Genomic DNA, 15,174 nt, shown 5'->3' on the forward strand with positions numbered 1-15,174 from the left:
TTCAAACTATCAAAGAACGTTATTTAAAAATAGCTGTAACTGAGATGTGCCTGTGGAGAGACTAAGATGCCCTAGCTCAGCATTTGAGCCCATGCTGCCCTGTGTCCTTTTCTGCCCCTCTGCCAATAGGGCCGATCCACCCTCAGTTTGTCTCTCCTGCTGAGACCCATTCCCACTCCCTGCTTCCACCCACTCCCAGCACCTAGCTGCAGGTAGCATCCCTTCATGCTCACTGATGACAAAATGTGCCATTCTCCCTTCCCCAGGTGATACCAGACCTTTCCAGAATGTCCCCCTCTGACACTCATGGCTTGCAAACTGCTCACAGGTATTTTTGGCACTGAGTAATGAAGGCAGGGTGATGCTGCTGCTGCTGGGTGCAGCCAGACCTGCTTCCCAGGGACTCCACAGTCACCCCAGCAGATGCTGGTGAGCTGTTTTGGGATTCAGCTGCTTCATGGCTGAGTGGAAAAGGAGCCCAGCCACAAGCATTGTTTCCTTGCCAGTACCACCTGGAACAGCTGATGTGTCCATCTGTGGCAAATTTACCTGTCTGGAGCAGGTGAGGAGCAAGCCTGTGTCTGAACGGACACATCCAAAAGCAGAAAGGAGGACTGACTAGGAATTCAAATTTAGAGTGACTGGGACATACTGTACCAGGATGCTGAGGTTCACACAGCAGCTCCACATTCAGCTCTGAGTCACACAGGAACCAGCCTGGGGAGTAATTAGTGGTGCACAAAAGCTCTTGAGCTGCCACAAAAGAATTGCAAGGAGTTTCTCATCAAAACCCCTTGAAATCTTTATCTTGCCCACTTAGGCTTGGGAGGATACTTGCTTCTGCTAAGACAAGTGAAGCCTCAGCAGAGCATTTGGGATGCTGGAGAGGAAATGCCCAGTGATGTGAATCAGGGGTGAGCAGCAGCCACTACAGCACAGCAGCAATGACAGCCCTGACAACATCACCCCATTCCCATGCCAGCACTTGGGACTGCAGGAACTACACTGCATCAAGAACAAGCTGTTCCCCTAATTCCTGACTCCTCTGTTAAAAGATTTTCCTGAAACTGTGTAGGGCTTTGACTAGCCAAATGCGCTTTGACATCTGACTTCAGCCCTCTAGCTGCCAGTGCATCACCCCCTGCAAGCCCAGCCTGGGCTCCTGAGAGCCACAAGGCAAGAGGAAATCCCTGAACCAGAGCCTGCTCCCAGATCAGGTCTGCAGCACCAATGAGCTCCCTACACTTCAATCCTCCTCCCTGCATCCTCACACATAGATGAGCTTTTTATTCTAGAAACCTCACAGACTACTCTAGGACTGAAAGAAAATTACATTACAGCAAGCACACGCCCAGTTGTTCATTTTGTATGTGCTGACAGTCTCGTTTTGACTCTACTTTCTACATTACAGGTGTTAATGGGAACACTGATGCATTTCAGAGGGAACATGCACAGATAGAAGACAGATGCATGAGTCTAAAACCTGGTTCCCAGATTTCATATCAAGCGCTGGATTTGTTTATATCCATATGATGCAATCTCCATAAAAGCAATCAACCACCAGCAAAAGGAGATGTTTCAATATCTGCACAGCCTTCGCGCACTAGGCATTAGGTTTGCTTTTATGATACAGAATAATATAATGGATTTCTTCCACAAGTTCCCAAATGTTGTTATTAAGTGTTGCTTCTCTAATAAAATATGCTGCAACATACAGCAGTACATGACGTGGCATTTACACAAGCCTTTTCTCCATATAGTATTTGCTGGCTTTTAAACAAATCTGTCTCTTCTACACACTACAGAAGCACAAGATGAGTAATTATGTTCTCTGCTTAATAATGTTTTTGCACTGGCCAATTTAACAGCTAATCTCCACAAACCTCTGAGATAGTCCCCCAGCAGCTACATTTGCATGTTGTAATCAAGTCTTGCTATTAAATCATACTTTGCAACAATAGCTGAGCTGTCAACGACAAGCAGTGGCTCTCGGCTCTTGCACTGGCACCACGCAGGCAAAAGCCCAGGATAAACATGCACAAAGCCTCACTGCTCTGCCAGCTAGGAGATCATCCCTTTGCACTTTTGGGAGCTTGGAAATGGCTACACCCATGATGGATCTCAGGACAAGCATCCTTTGTCTTGCTCAGCTCTCTGGTCAGTCAGCTTGCAAGCTGTTTTCTCCAGGCCTGCCTGCCGCTCTCTGCAGTGACGCAAAGCCAAACTGATTTGGCTGTGATGTGCTCTGTCATACTTCTCTGACTGCTTTTTATGGTGTCCTTAAAAATTGAGAATACTGGGTGCAACAGAGAGTTCCCTTTGTGGCAAAGGTCCTGCCTTGTCTGCGTGGGCAGAACAGCTTGTGTAGCCATGCTGTGATCAGAGCACTGTACCCTTCAGGGTTTTCACCACGCTCCTTGAAAATGCCCTGCCCGATTCACCAGTTTCTTTGCTGTCCTTGTTGATCACAGTGCAGCAAGAAGATGTTGCTGAGAGAAAGGGCAGACCAGAAGTTAAGTGTCCCTGTTAGTGTCATCACAGTTTGGCTGTAAAATCCTGAATAGCTGGTGTGACACACAGTATTAAATAGATGTTTGATCTTCCTCCACTAGCTTTGACCAGAGACTAATGCTCTGGTCTGCACTTCCCATTTGCCCTCTGAAAACCTCACCCTCAAAGAGACCCACATAAACTCCAGCTTAGCTCAGCACCATATTCCTGCCCCTGTACATTCACTGAAGCAACATGTGCCTTCTCATCTGCTTTCCCAACTCAGTTTTCTCTCAGTGACTGTAAATATCTGAGTTACCCGACTATAAATATCTGAGTGACCTGAGTGCATCTGTCAAAGAACAGCACCAAGAGGCAATTCCTCTGAATTCCCTGCAGCAAACATCACTGCTCTGGTCCAGGCTGTTACTGGTGCCAAAAACTCTTGCTCTGAACCAGATTCTGACTCTCTGCAAATGTGCAATAAATAGCAGAGTCCTTTTGAATCCTGCCTTTTGCAGTAGCCTTAACAGGAGCAGTTTCAGCACGGCAATGTGGATCAGCCCCAGCCTGGCCACACTGATGATGTCTTTCTGTCACAATGATTCTTCCTACACATTAGCACAACATTTATTTTTACCTTCCCCTGTTCTTCCCATTTATCCAGAAAACTGACAAGGTCTCCTTCCTTTTAACATGGAAACACAGGGAAAGGAGAATTTCTTGCTGGAATTGGCTCACTCTGTGAAAGTAGACAGATAAATCTAGATTCAATCTGTCTCACTAATTGCTGGAGGCTGGAACTGACCTGGGGATGGCCCAGCTGGGAGTGAGCATGTGAGCACAGGCAGCTTGCTCCCAGTTTCTCCTGCTTTATGCTGCAAACAAGTCACACCAGACTTCTTTGTGCACGGTGGACCCTGTCTGCTCCTGTTATCTGGACAGTTGTGCCCAGCCACACATCACCAGGTGGTGCCTGTCTGTCAGCAAGATTGCAAATGAGCACTGAGCTTAAATAAAGCATGAAAAACTCATTAACGGCAAGATGACTTCTCCTCACCTCACTTTAGGTCCTATTTTATTACAAAGTCCTTCTCAGGAGTACTTCTAGACAGGCTAAACCAGTGTGGTCTTTCTTGAAAGTCAGGACAATTGCATGTGTAGCTGATCACTAAATTGATTATGGTGAGATGAGCAGGGTTTGCATTCAACTCTTTTACTACATTAGACTGTTTAACCTGGACTGTCTCAGCAAAATGAGATTATGACAGAGATACAACATGTACAAGAGCTCTGCCAGGGCTGGTTTTCACCACGGGGATGGTGTGATGAGAAGTTGAGATGTCAGTCTCTGCTCAGCTCAGTGGAGACAGAAAGAAATATCTACAAGCAGCCCAGAGGCAGGCAAGAGCTCTGCTGTACATGGCAAGAGTGAGCAGAGATCTGATCAGCAAAAGATGTACAAGAACAGTTAATCACTGCTGTGTTCAAGTGTCAAAGTTACTGGAGGAGCTGAAGGACAGAGAGCAAGAAAAGTAGGAGGGGAAGTGGGGGTCCCACACTGCTCAGCTCACCAGGCCACTGCCCAGGGTAGTGTGGCCCTGTAGACGCAGAAAAGCCAGACAAGACCTGAGCCAGGCTAAAACCCAGGCTGGGCTCTGCACCTGTCTGTACCAGCCAAACACTACGTGCAGGTAATTGTGCCCACAGCAGCAGAGCTTTGCAGAAAAACTGAGAGTTGAGTGGGAATGATGAAAGTTCACTCTTCTCTATTCCCTTCTGTTTGATGATGGCAAAGTGCTTTATAAATGCTAATAAAAAAGTCCCTGAGGATTCTTGCTCTTTTTTGCTCTACAGTTAGTGGTGGAGTAGAAACAGATGAACAGATGATGTGACTTGCCAGAGACCATGCAAGGAACAGCCTCTGAATTGGGAGCTGACCATGAAGCTCCTACCCCACGTGTAGTGAGCTGGTGAGGGGTCCAGTGGGATCAACAGAGAACAGGACATTCCCAGAGGCAGAAAAAGCTTGCAGAACATCTTGGCCAGTAATGAGGCTGCTCATTTAAGAGTGCTGCATTTCAGATGAGACAGGTGAAGGACACAAAATTTAAGATGTTCAAAGCTGATCTGAGGAATTTCAAACCAGCTTCCATTAAAATTAATGGAAATATTAATGCAAAGTACACTCAGATCCTCAAGCAGGTTCTTTCCAAGATCTTTCCATTAACTTGAAAGGAAGTTGTGCCCAAATCCTCTTACAGTGCTGGGAACGTCTGAGACAGGCAAAGTCAGGTTACAAATCCATTAGGCTCCAGATTGACTAATGCATGGCCAATTGAAAGAGGTGAAAGTGATAAGCTGTAAGAGGAACCCCATTTGGGGTGACCTTGAGTGAGGAGCTGAACACACAAAACATGCATGTGACTTGTAGTTCCTTTTTTTCAATGGAGAAGAAGTAGGGAGGTGTAGAGAGTGAAATTCGTTGCCAGACTGATGTAGCTGCTTTGAACTGTGGAAAAAAAACATTGAAAAAGCAGCAGGACCAAGAACAACACACAGCAGTAGCTGGAAAAATAGAACTAGGACCTTAGTTGCTCAGGAGAGGGTAAGAAGAGATAGTTCCACTCTCACCCTCTAATTTGTGAGAACATTATTTCAGTAAGGTCCATGGAATACCAAACTTAGCAGAGTATACAGAGAGAGGAGTGGTGCCAGTGCAAAACTGGTCTTTTAAGTAACACAGAGCAATGTGTCAGGGATTTAAAACTTCAGTATTATTTCACCAGCTGATGCCCTGCGCCTGGAGGCCTTCAGGTAGCTACTACTCAGTTAAAAAAAGATTAGCAGGGTCTAAAACGCATACCAGAAGTGCATTTGTCCTTGAAAGAGAATTCCCTGTTCTTCTCTCGGCCCAATTTCCCAGTTAATCTCTCCTGCCTTTCAAATGTGTGCTTTATTTCTAATCTGAACGCTTCAGCTTTCAGCCAGTAGCTCTTTGTGAGAGAGCAATCCCAGCAGGCTGACAATCCACCCGCTTACTCCAGCTCACACTGCTGATGCTCTGGGGAAGCGAGGTACTGAGTTGCTGCACAGACCACAGAGGTCCTGCCTGTGGCAAACTGAAACCCTCACTCCCTCTGGGCAGACAGCACAAATCCAACAGCAAGATGTTGAGCAGGAATGGCAGGATTGCCATTCTTGGGTTTATCCCCAAGCAGAGCATCCCTTATCACAGCCAGCTCCAAGTACTCAGGATTCACTTCACCACCTTCAGTCTTACCCCATTGCCTGTTCCTGCAATCAAGTCTCCATCCTTAGTTTGTACCCAAAGCACCTTCTGACAAAGCAAAAAAAAGGCAGCACATCCTCTCACCCACTGTCCCAGCACTCCCTGCCTGTAACATCCCAGGGTCACCAGCAAAACCTGCTACTGGCAGAGAAGTCACTCTGCACTACGCCTATACATTCGACACAGAGACTAGGCCAAAACAAGGACTCCTTTTCCCTAATTGTTAAGAAAAAGATATGCCTAGAAATACTACTAGGAAGAGGGATAACTAGGGGGTCCAGTGATTTTTCTAGCCAGATCCTAGCTCAGAAGAGGGCCTTCCTTGACATAAAATCAATTCAGCAACTTGGGTTCAGGATGAAATTCAGAGGTGCTTCTTGTGGAGGAACGATTAATCATTCCTTCTCTCGTCAGATCTGTCCTTTCCCATGTTCTTAAGGGCTAATCAGACTCATCTAATTCAAGGCTGCTAAGAAACCATATCCACAGGTTAGCAATTCTAGTCCAGATATAGCTCACTGCCTTGAGCATTAGTCAGACACATACAGACCAGGGAAATGGTGCCGAAATGCTGCTGAGGGCTTTGAAACATATTGTTAAACACATGGATATGTAAACAGGTCTCCAGGATGACACATGGAGACGGCATCTCTGACTCAATTATAACTGCTGCTGATTTTCTCACCTACCTGACTGCCACCAAATACCGAGACACCTAACAATGACATAAGGTTTTACAGCTCTTTCCCAAGCAAACACTGAAAAAGTAAGACGACAAACTCCTTTGATCCAGTCTAGGGAGTGAAGAGAGGTCCCACACTCACTGGGATTTAAGAGGCCAGTTATTCCTACCTTTTGTGGGTGAGAGCACACACTGACTGCTCTGGAACTCTGCTGAGGATTTAAAGAGAGCTGCTGGTCACTGTGGGATACTGTGTAAGTCACCAAAGAAAGCTTCAAACACTTCTTTGGAAGGGATAAGGTTATGTTCAAATTCCATCTGCCTGCACAAGGAGAAGGTGGGTTTCCTTGATCACCTTTTCCATCTTCATCTCCCTTATTGCACAGACACTCCAAGGATTTGGCAGTTACTATTTCTACAGCTCTGATGGACTGGAAACCTATTATTATGCAGCAGGGTGGCAGGAGGAGATAGCTCTGTGTCAAGAAAAGCAGCTATGTAGTACCTGGGCAGAGCCTTTTGCAATAGTCCCTTAAACTCAGCCAGGATTGGCCATAGGGGCTCTTCTGGAAAGAAAGAACAACTCTCTGCTCCTCAGAGTGTCAAGTGACAAAGGCAGTTTTGCAGCTTATGTCCTGACAGCCTTTGGAGGTGCAAGACAGAAAACCAAGCTCATGCCTTAGGCAGGAAGGATTACATATCTTTCAAAGTTTTAAAGGTCAACCTCCAGAGTTTTTCTCCTGGACAATTTTACCCTTCACTGAACCAATGCCAAAACCAGGAGGACTGGTTTATCTCCATGTAGTGACAGAATAATTCACCAGCCTTGCTGGCCAACTCCAACGCTTACCCTTTGAAGTGGCAAGGTCAAGGGTGAACTTGGCAGGTGAAGAGTACTTGTGTAAGGTTTAGTGTCAATAGTGAAACAAAAAACAACACATGCCATCACAAGAAAAATTCCAATGTGTTGTTTTCTCTTTTTTTTTTTTTTTTTTTTTTTCCCCCTGGTAATTGCATTAATTTTATTTTGTTTTTAAATCTAAACAAAGCATTTCACAAGCTTCAGGTGAATAACTGCTGCAAGAGAGGAGCTGTTCAAGCCTGTGATATCAAGGGACATGGATTTCCCCCATGAAATTCCAGTCTACCAGACAAGACAAACAGGAGAAGATGACACTTTTAGAGATCCCCCTAGCCTTGCAGGTTGAAGTGGGGCAGAGCATGAGCACTAACTGGGAAATCAGATGCCATCAGGTGAGTTCCTTTACACCAACAGAAGCAATGCTGCTTCTCTGGGATGTGTACCACGAAACAACCATGTAATAAGGCAGGTCAGGGACCCAGGGACCGTGTGAGCTGTGCAGCAGCTCCTTGTGCAAACAACTCACTCTGCAAGCCTCAATTTCTCAAATGGAACAAAACACCTCACGGTAAACCTGCCAGCTCACTGCAGAACAACCAGTCCATGCTAAAGTCCAGTGCATGAGTTGTACACCTGGGAAGTATCTCTGAAAGCAAATCAGCAGCTGTGTCAGCTGCTTTACATATTTTCTTCCTAGCACTGCCAGTCAACAGCTCTTCTAGCAAAAAAGAATAAACTCCAAACAATACCGCTTTGCTCTTTTTCAGAAAAACAAACCCTCCCAAACCTCCACCCAAAGTCTGTTTACACCAAAACTGCTGCAGTCCTGAATGGGAGCAATAAATGGAGTGAGCTAATGTGTTAGTGACAAATAACCCATTCAAACAATTCCAGCGTAATTATAGGTTGGCTCTCTTGATGTAACATTGGGTACATCACTGCAGATATTACATTCACCTTATGAAAAGATTGCACAGAGGAGCTCGGTTGGTAACCCAAACAGCATTATGTATCATGAGCCTGTCAGCATCAGGAGTGCATGCACCCTGACATTTGAAGTCCTGGTGTTTTAAGTGATAATCCAATGTACCAGACATCACTGATCTCTATATAAAAGGGGGCACCACTTTTCCTTTCAGCTGGAGCTGTTTTTCCCTTCTCATTCTGAAGAGTTGTGTGGTGCTGCCCGCAAGTGGCTACACTGCACAGCAGCTTGATCTGCAGCTTGCTGGGTCCCCAGAGAGAAAAAGTGATCAATACTCCAATGCTGCTTTTGTAAGAGGTCTCTAAGTGCCTCCATGCAAGATGCTGCTCCTCTGGGTTTCAAAATTACTCTGAAGAGAACATGAAAGCCCCCACTGCAAATTCATAATCCTGATACAAACTGCAGCTGCAGCACAGAATTAAAATTAAGTTCACTGGCAAGCTGTAAGCTGGTCTATTGGCAAAAGTGGAATCTGGGATGTGGGGAAGAGACCTCAAAAACGGACTAAAACTTGGACACTGAGGGAGCAGGAAAACTATATTAGAGAAGCACCAGCTGGGGACAAGGATGTGTCATGCTTGACAGGGATTTACACCTCCCTGGTGGGTCTGGGATGGCAGAGACCCTGAGCACTGCATCATCTGAGAAAGGTAATCAGAGTCTTGGGTGGGGAGACAAAGGCATTTGAAGGGTTAGACTTGCTGTGGGTAGCTTGGCAGAGCCAAGGAGGTTTCCAGAGAAGCATCTGGATAGTGATGGTGAATGGAGAGAACAGATTGCATTTTCTCTTTCTTGGATACAGCCAAAAGACACTGGACTTCTCGCAATTAATTTCTTCCATGGGGATCTCAAATTGGCTTTGGGTCTTCCTGCACACAGACTAGAAGAAGTCTTTCATGCTGAGCCACAACCTTTATGGATCTCATCCTTCCTGCTGCCTGGCAGCCCACAGGAACAGGACCAGTTACACCAGGCTTCAGAGTGGGCAAGCCAGCACTTCCTCAGCAGAGCCTGTATCACATTCCTGGAGCAGGGACTTGGTGAGTGCATGCTGTAGGACAGGATACATGAGCCATGGTGGATGTGAATGAACTTGATGGTCTTTTACTGCCTGGCTGGGTTTGCAATTGGATCCTGTGCAGGATCAGAGAAATTCAGCCTGTGTCAAGCAGCAGTGAAAGAAAGCCAGTCCCACTGTCAACACCTGACATGTGCTGTGTCAACACCTGACAGGACATCTGTCATCTGGCAGGGCTGTTCCCTCCTTGATGTCACTGCTCTAGGGCCATCTGAAGGTAGACAGTATGCTTCTGTTCCAAGTGTCACCCAGCAACCATCACAGTCTGTCTCTGTCACAGCACAGTGCTTCCCTCACAGGACAGTGTCCCACAGAGCTCAGAGCACCAGCCTGGGGCTCTGTCCATTACACTGACTGATCTCCATTAGGGAGAATTTCAGCAACATGGCTTAAAAATGAGAAAGCACAGTGCTTGCTTCTGTCAAGTGAAGGCACTTCCTCTGGGGCCAGGACGGACTGACAGCGTGGGAAGGACTGATAGCCCAGGAAGGACTGGTATGGGGATGAAAATGCCTAGGTCTGAGCAGGAGGAAGAGGAGAAGTGATGTCCCCTGGTCTCACCACTGTGACCGCAGGGGTAGTGACAGTCCCGCTCCTCCATACGGCTCCAAGTTGCCACCGGGACTATCAAGTGCCACTGGATGCCCTATGTATTACAACAAGGGTTGGAAGAGCAGGGCAAGCAGCTGACTGCTCAGGACCTCTTTTGCTCTCAATCCAAGGCTTCCAAGACTTCCAAGGTTCCACTGAGTTCAGTCCACACAAAGTGCTCAGCACCCAGGGTGCAAGAGTGGAGTGGGTGAGTGCTGTGCCCATGAGTGTTCCTGCAGACAGGCAGGCAAGCAACAGAAAGCTGACAGGAGCAACAACATTTCCTTGGAAGGGTTTTATCACTTTAAAGGGAACAAATTCCAATTGATTGCCCTTGTAAGAGCCTGCATGGTACTTGCACTTCTAGCCTAAGCAATAGAAATTTTAATTGCTCTGGTAATTACACTTTCAGCAATGCTGCAGTCCTTTGTTCTCCAAGTGGGAGACCAATATCTGCTGTTCTCCGGTGGCCCCGTCTGGCTGCAGCTTGGAACAGCATTTGCCACTTGGAGGGAAAGAGACATTCCTTCAGTGACCAGGGTGACACCAAGCCTTGACATGCAGTGACCAGGGTGACACCAAGCCTTGACGTACACAGCCTGGCTCACACAGATCTCTGGGACAGCAGGCACACTCCCCATGTCAGAATGGGTTTCTGCCAGCAAGAATCACCTCAGCTTCCTCCTGTTAAAGATGCTGCTCAAGAGCTTCACACACCTGCATGCCTGCTGTAAGTTTTTCCCTGGAGCAGGGAAAGACCCAGGTCTTTCCCAGGTCTGATGCTTTGCTGAGGGCATTTGGCTCTGTGCTGCACATTTCCAGTCTTTCTCATGCATGAGCTTGCAGTGTGTCACCAATATTTCTTCTCTAGGCTATAAATGGTTCCAAAATACAATGCAGACACCAAGGTTATGTTGCTTTAGCTTCTGGCTACATTTTTAGGAGGTAGAAGAGCTGTTACCCTCTGAGTCCTGATGGGTACTGTCAAAGCCTCACTACACTTGGGAGAACACAAGCCCTACAAGTTACCCTGGAAAACTACTGTAAGGAAAAACTATCATGACAAGTGCCATGTTACTGTGTAAACATCAGATTAACCCTATGACAGGCACAGTGCTTGAGAAGAACACTCTCTGCTTAGCTGAGCAGGAGCCACGCCTGGTGCTTTCCAACACTATTCAAAGGTCTTGTTGCTAGCAAAGCTGCAGCACATATGAACTCCTCCAAAATCACTCAGGGTACAACCAGAACCAAGCACGTGTTCGGCTCAAGGGCATTTTACCTGCAAGAATGAGTCAGCCATAGCACAGACCTTCATGCTTCAGTTCACCAGCCAAGGACTGTTGCAAGGGCTGGGCTACACACACAGAGTTTAGGGGGATAAGTGTTTGTGCAAACCTAGCAAAGCTCTCCCTGGGAAATGGGATCCTGCTCTCCCCAGGTTGGTGAAGCAAGCTATGAAATACAAAGTACAAGGGACTGCACAGAGGTGTAATTGCAGTTTGGATCTGTCAGGCAGACACAAAGTCTGGATTTACTTGCCATTGCACTCATCCTGCCCACAATATATTTTTTCAAGCCATGATCCTGGCTGGAACAGCCCAGGGTGGCTCTGCTCCCATGCTTACCAAAAAAACACAGGACACAGCCATACATTTCTCAATCAACACCTGTTAACATGACACAGTTACTTTGTCACACACTGGGCTTCTCATAGCTAACAGCAAGATTTCCAAGAGGAACTGCTACTGGCCTTAGCACTTAAACAAAACAGTTCTACTCATGTCCCTGGAGTTTCCTGAAACAATGGCAGAAAACACCCACTGGAGCCCAGGGAGAGGAGGGTCTGCAGCAGAAAAACCACAGCTGCTGATTTTTGAGATACACAACACACAATTAGAAACACTGGTCTATAAACATGCTTAACAAAGCCCAGTAGGTCTGGGGGGTTTCTTTTCCTCGCTGTCCATTGTGTGCCACTGCCTTTAAAACCCTCAAAACCAAATGGTCTTCCCTTGTTGATTTTATGCTTTGGTGCTCAGCTGCACGTTGCCCTGTGAGCTTGCTGGAGGTACCAGCTCTGCTCATACAAGGCCCTGGGGCTGGGATATTTGGGATGGGACCATGCACCACGTGCTAATCACCCACCCACAGCCACAAATTATCTCCCTTTTTGTTTAAATATTAAGATTTCTCAGCTAAGACACTGTTTTGTGCATTTGCAGATGTCCCTCTTCCTTGCTGAGACTGCTCTTGTCGGCATTTCTGAGCAGATCTAATTACAGACTGTTCTGTTCATTGAGAATTTCATATACTCTGGTTTTTTAGGTTAACTTGAATAACTGGCAAGAAGCAGAACTACATGGGTGGAGTAACAGGCCATGGATTTATGACATGCTGGTATTCAGGGTGAACACAGAAATATCCTGAACTCTGCTGCTGCTGTCAATTTGATAATGAGAATGTGATTTGAAATAAAAACATCTTGGGTGCCAATTCACTACAGCAGCTAGCAAAAATAGGCAGAATACCTAGAAATAGAGGACTCTGTGCTCCAAACACATCCAAAGCTTGAATATCATATAGTATCTTACAAAAACAGAGCACGTGGCTGCACTGGGGCAACAGTACCGTAAAGGCCACTCAGTGAACCCATGTATGAGCTTTAGCAGAGAGAATGGGCTGCTGTGTGGGTCTAGATAAGCACAGGTGAGGGCTCTGCTTTCAAGTGCTCTGCAGCCTCTGGGTGCTTTCCCCCAGGCCATGCTCCCAGAGTCACCACAGCACCAACCATGCCGGGTGTGAGTTGCCAACATCCCTGGGCAAAGCCCGGATGAGCTCTGTCAGAGCCTGAGGTACCCAAGAGGAGGCCTTTTAAACAAAAAATCCCATCTTTTAAAAGCTAGAGGAAAAAAAAACCAGTGGCTGCAGGGCCTCATGCATTTTAAAGAATCTGGCCTTTACAGGAGCTGTTCCCACTTTAAGGTCAAGCCTGAGGCCTTCTTTAATCTACTTTTTAGTGGCATAAGCAGTTGTGATCCCTTTTTCAGAAGGCAGGGCAGTCTCCTTTCACTGCACCTTCCCGTGTTTGCTGCGTGTAATCTCCCACAAGACTTACCTGTTGCTGTCCCGGTACTGATAGATATAACATCCCTGAGGCATCCCACTCTCCTGGTCCAAGGTAAACGAGAGCTTCATCTGCACAGAGGAGAAGGGGTGTGGGACAATACAAAGAGAGAGAGGAAAAAAAAGCAACATTTTAGGGTCTCGGTCATTACAGCACTTCAAGCAAGGCTTGTGGGAGAAAGCTTAACTCACCAAGGCTGACACGCAAACACCATGGCCTGGAACATACTGTGGGGTTCCAAACCTCAGGGAAAAGTCACATGCATTGCAGAAACCTCTCGCTTTTTCCACCCTTTGTTACTATAAAGTGTTCGTGGTTCCTCTGAAATGCACGGGTCGTAACAGCTCACCCCTCCAAACCCACCCACACACACCACCCTTCACCAAAGCGACTGCGGTTCCCCTCAGACACTAAAGAAATGAAGTTTCTCCATCGGCAGCTGGAGTTCCCACGAGTCTTTCTCTGAAAACTTTCCCGGCTCCATCTCGTTCCTCCAGTGCATTAGAACAGAGGAGAAACCACAGAGGGAAAGGTGACAGATTTTTCCTTCTGTGCAGAGTTATTAAAGAGCTGTTAGAAGGGTTTGCAGCCTGGATCCACCTTCGGCAGCAGGCTATGATGGGACCTGGAAGCTGCTTTCGTTGCAGCTCCAGGAAGGCATTCAGCAAGGGTTTTTGGATTTCAAACATGGCTTGTTTTATTAAGGGGGAAAAATTAATCCTCTTTCAACAAGCAACAGAATGGTTCTGTGGAGAGACTTTTTTTCTGGAAATGTCTTCAGTGATTTTATACACTGAACTGCCTAGGAAACAGCATGGAACTGAGTTCAGCAACAGCCCTGCACATCCTGGGGGAAGGCTGCTGGCCCCAAGGTCTATGTTCCACCAGCTCTCACAGCCATGAGGTGCAGCCCCTGGGCTCTGCTAGAAATGCAGACCCTGACCAGGAGCCAGCAGGGAGGGTAAGAGGGGCAGCACCCTTTAGAGGAGGGTCACAAAGTACATTTTTTTGGGGTCACAAAGATTACTATCAGCAGGGCTGTTGCGGGTGCTGGATTGTGCAGGACTCTTGAAACGATCTGAGAAGATCACCACAAGGGCTAAAAGTCAAAGGAGGTTTGTTTTGATGAGCCTGACCTTTTTAAGCAAGGAAAGGAGGAGAGAGCAGTGTTGAGCCACTGCATTTGATCACAGACTCCTCTCCTCTGGGCTCCAAGAAAATAACTAACTCAAATTAATGGCTTACTCAGGAATGAACACAGAATTGAAACATCTTTCTCCTGCAGGCTGTAAAGAAACCCTGTGTGCTGAATCACTAGATGATGCACTGATTTTCCCTTCTCTAAAGAGTAGCAAAGTCATACACTGTGCTTTCACTGACCCAAATAAAACTGCATGCCATGAAATCATTGAAAAATTCACCACCTTGAATACTGAGTTAAGAACCAAGTGCTAGGCTGAGGCCAAATTCAGCTGAGCTCCTTTGACTTCTACATCCCTACCAGTGTAAGTCATTCCGACACACAAGCTCGTGCAACACTGCATGAGTGTCCATGGTACACACACCACAGTTCATACCACTGCCAAGACAGTGGTCTCTTAACACTCTCCACAGCTCCCCTTCTTGCAAGCCCTGACCTTGCACCAGCTTAGCAGATCACTCAGATCCACTTTGGAGAGCATGGACCATGGCAGGACTAGCAGGGCTGGCTGGGGGTGTTTCTTCTGGCCAAGATCCATGAAGCCTGGCTGTGCATCCAGCCTCTCCAGATGCTATGATGGCACATGGCAGCAACCACACGGGAGCAGGAGGTCCCATGAAACCATGAAAGCAAGAAACAAAGGAACCTCTCCAAAGGAGACAAGCAATCACCCTGCTGGCCATATGTGCTCCATAAGCAGAGTCCTCTCACGTGAGCTGCCCTGGTCTGGGGAACTGAAGGAGGAACTGGCAACTGCTTAAAGCCATTTTTTCTGGGCCAGGTTTTCCAAAGCTATCCTGCTAAAATATCAGGTAGCACCTCTGAGGTCAAAGTGACAGCAATTACTGCAAACACAGACCCACCAG

General features: G+C 46.9%; 1 protein-coding gene across 1 annotated transcript in view; it reads right to left on the reverse strand.

Moving 5' to 3' along the window:
- The window catches only part of DIS3L2 (DIS3 like 3'-5' exoribonuclease 2), a 182,616-nt gene that overhangs the window by 24,458 nt on the left and 142,984 nt on the right, over positions 1–15,174 (reverse strand). The window contains exon 15 of the mRNA XM_066325906.1: positions 13,099–13,178. Within this exon, the coding sequence (XP_066182003.1) occupies positions 13,099–13,178 (80 nt within the window). The remainder of the gene's footprint in view (positions 1–13,098; positions 13,179–15,174) is intronic.

Source organism: Sylvia atricapilla, chromosome 10, assembly GCF_009819655.1.
Source record: "Sylvia atricapilla isolate bSylAtr1 chromosome 10, bSylAtr1.pri, whole genome shotgun sequence".
Lineage (NCBI taxonomy): Eukaryota > Metazoa > Chordata > Aves > Passeriformes > Sylviidae > Sylvia > Sylvia atricapilla.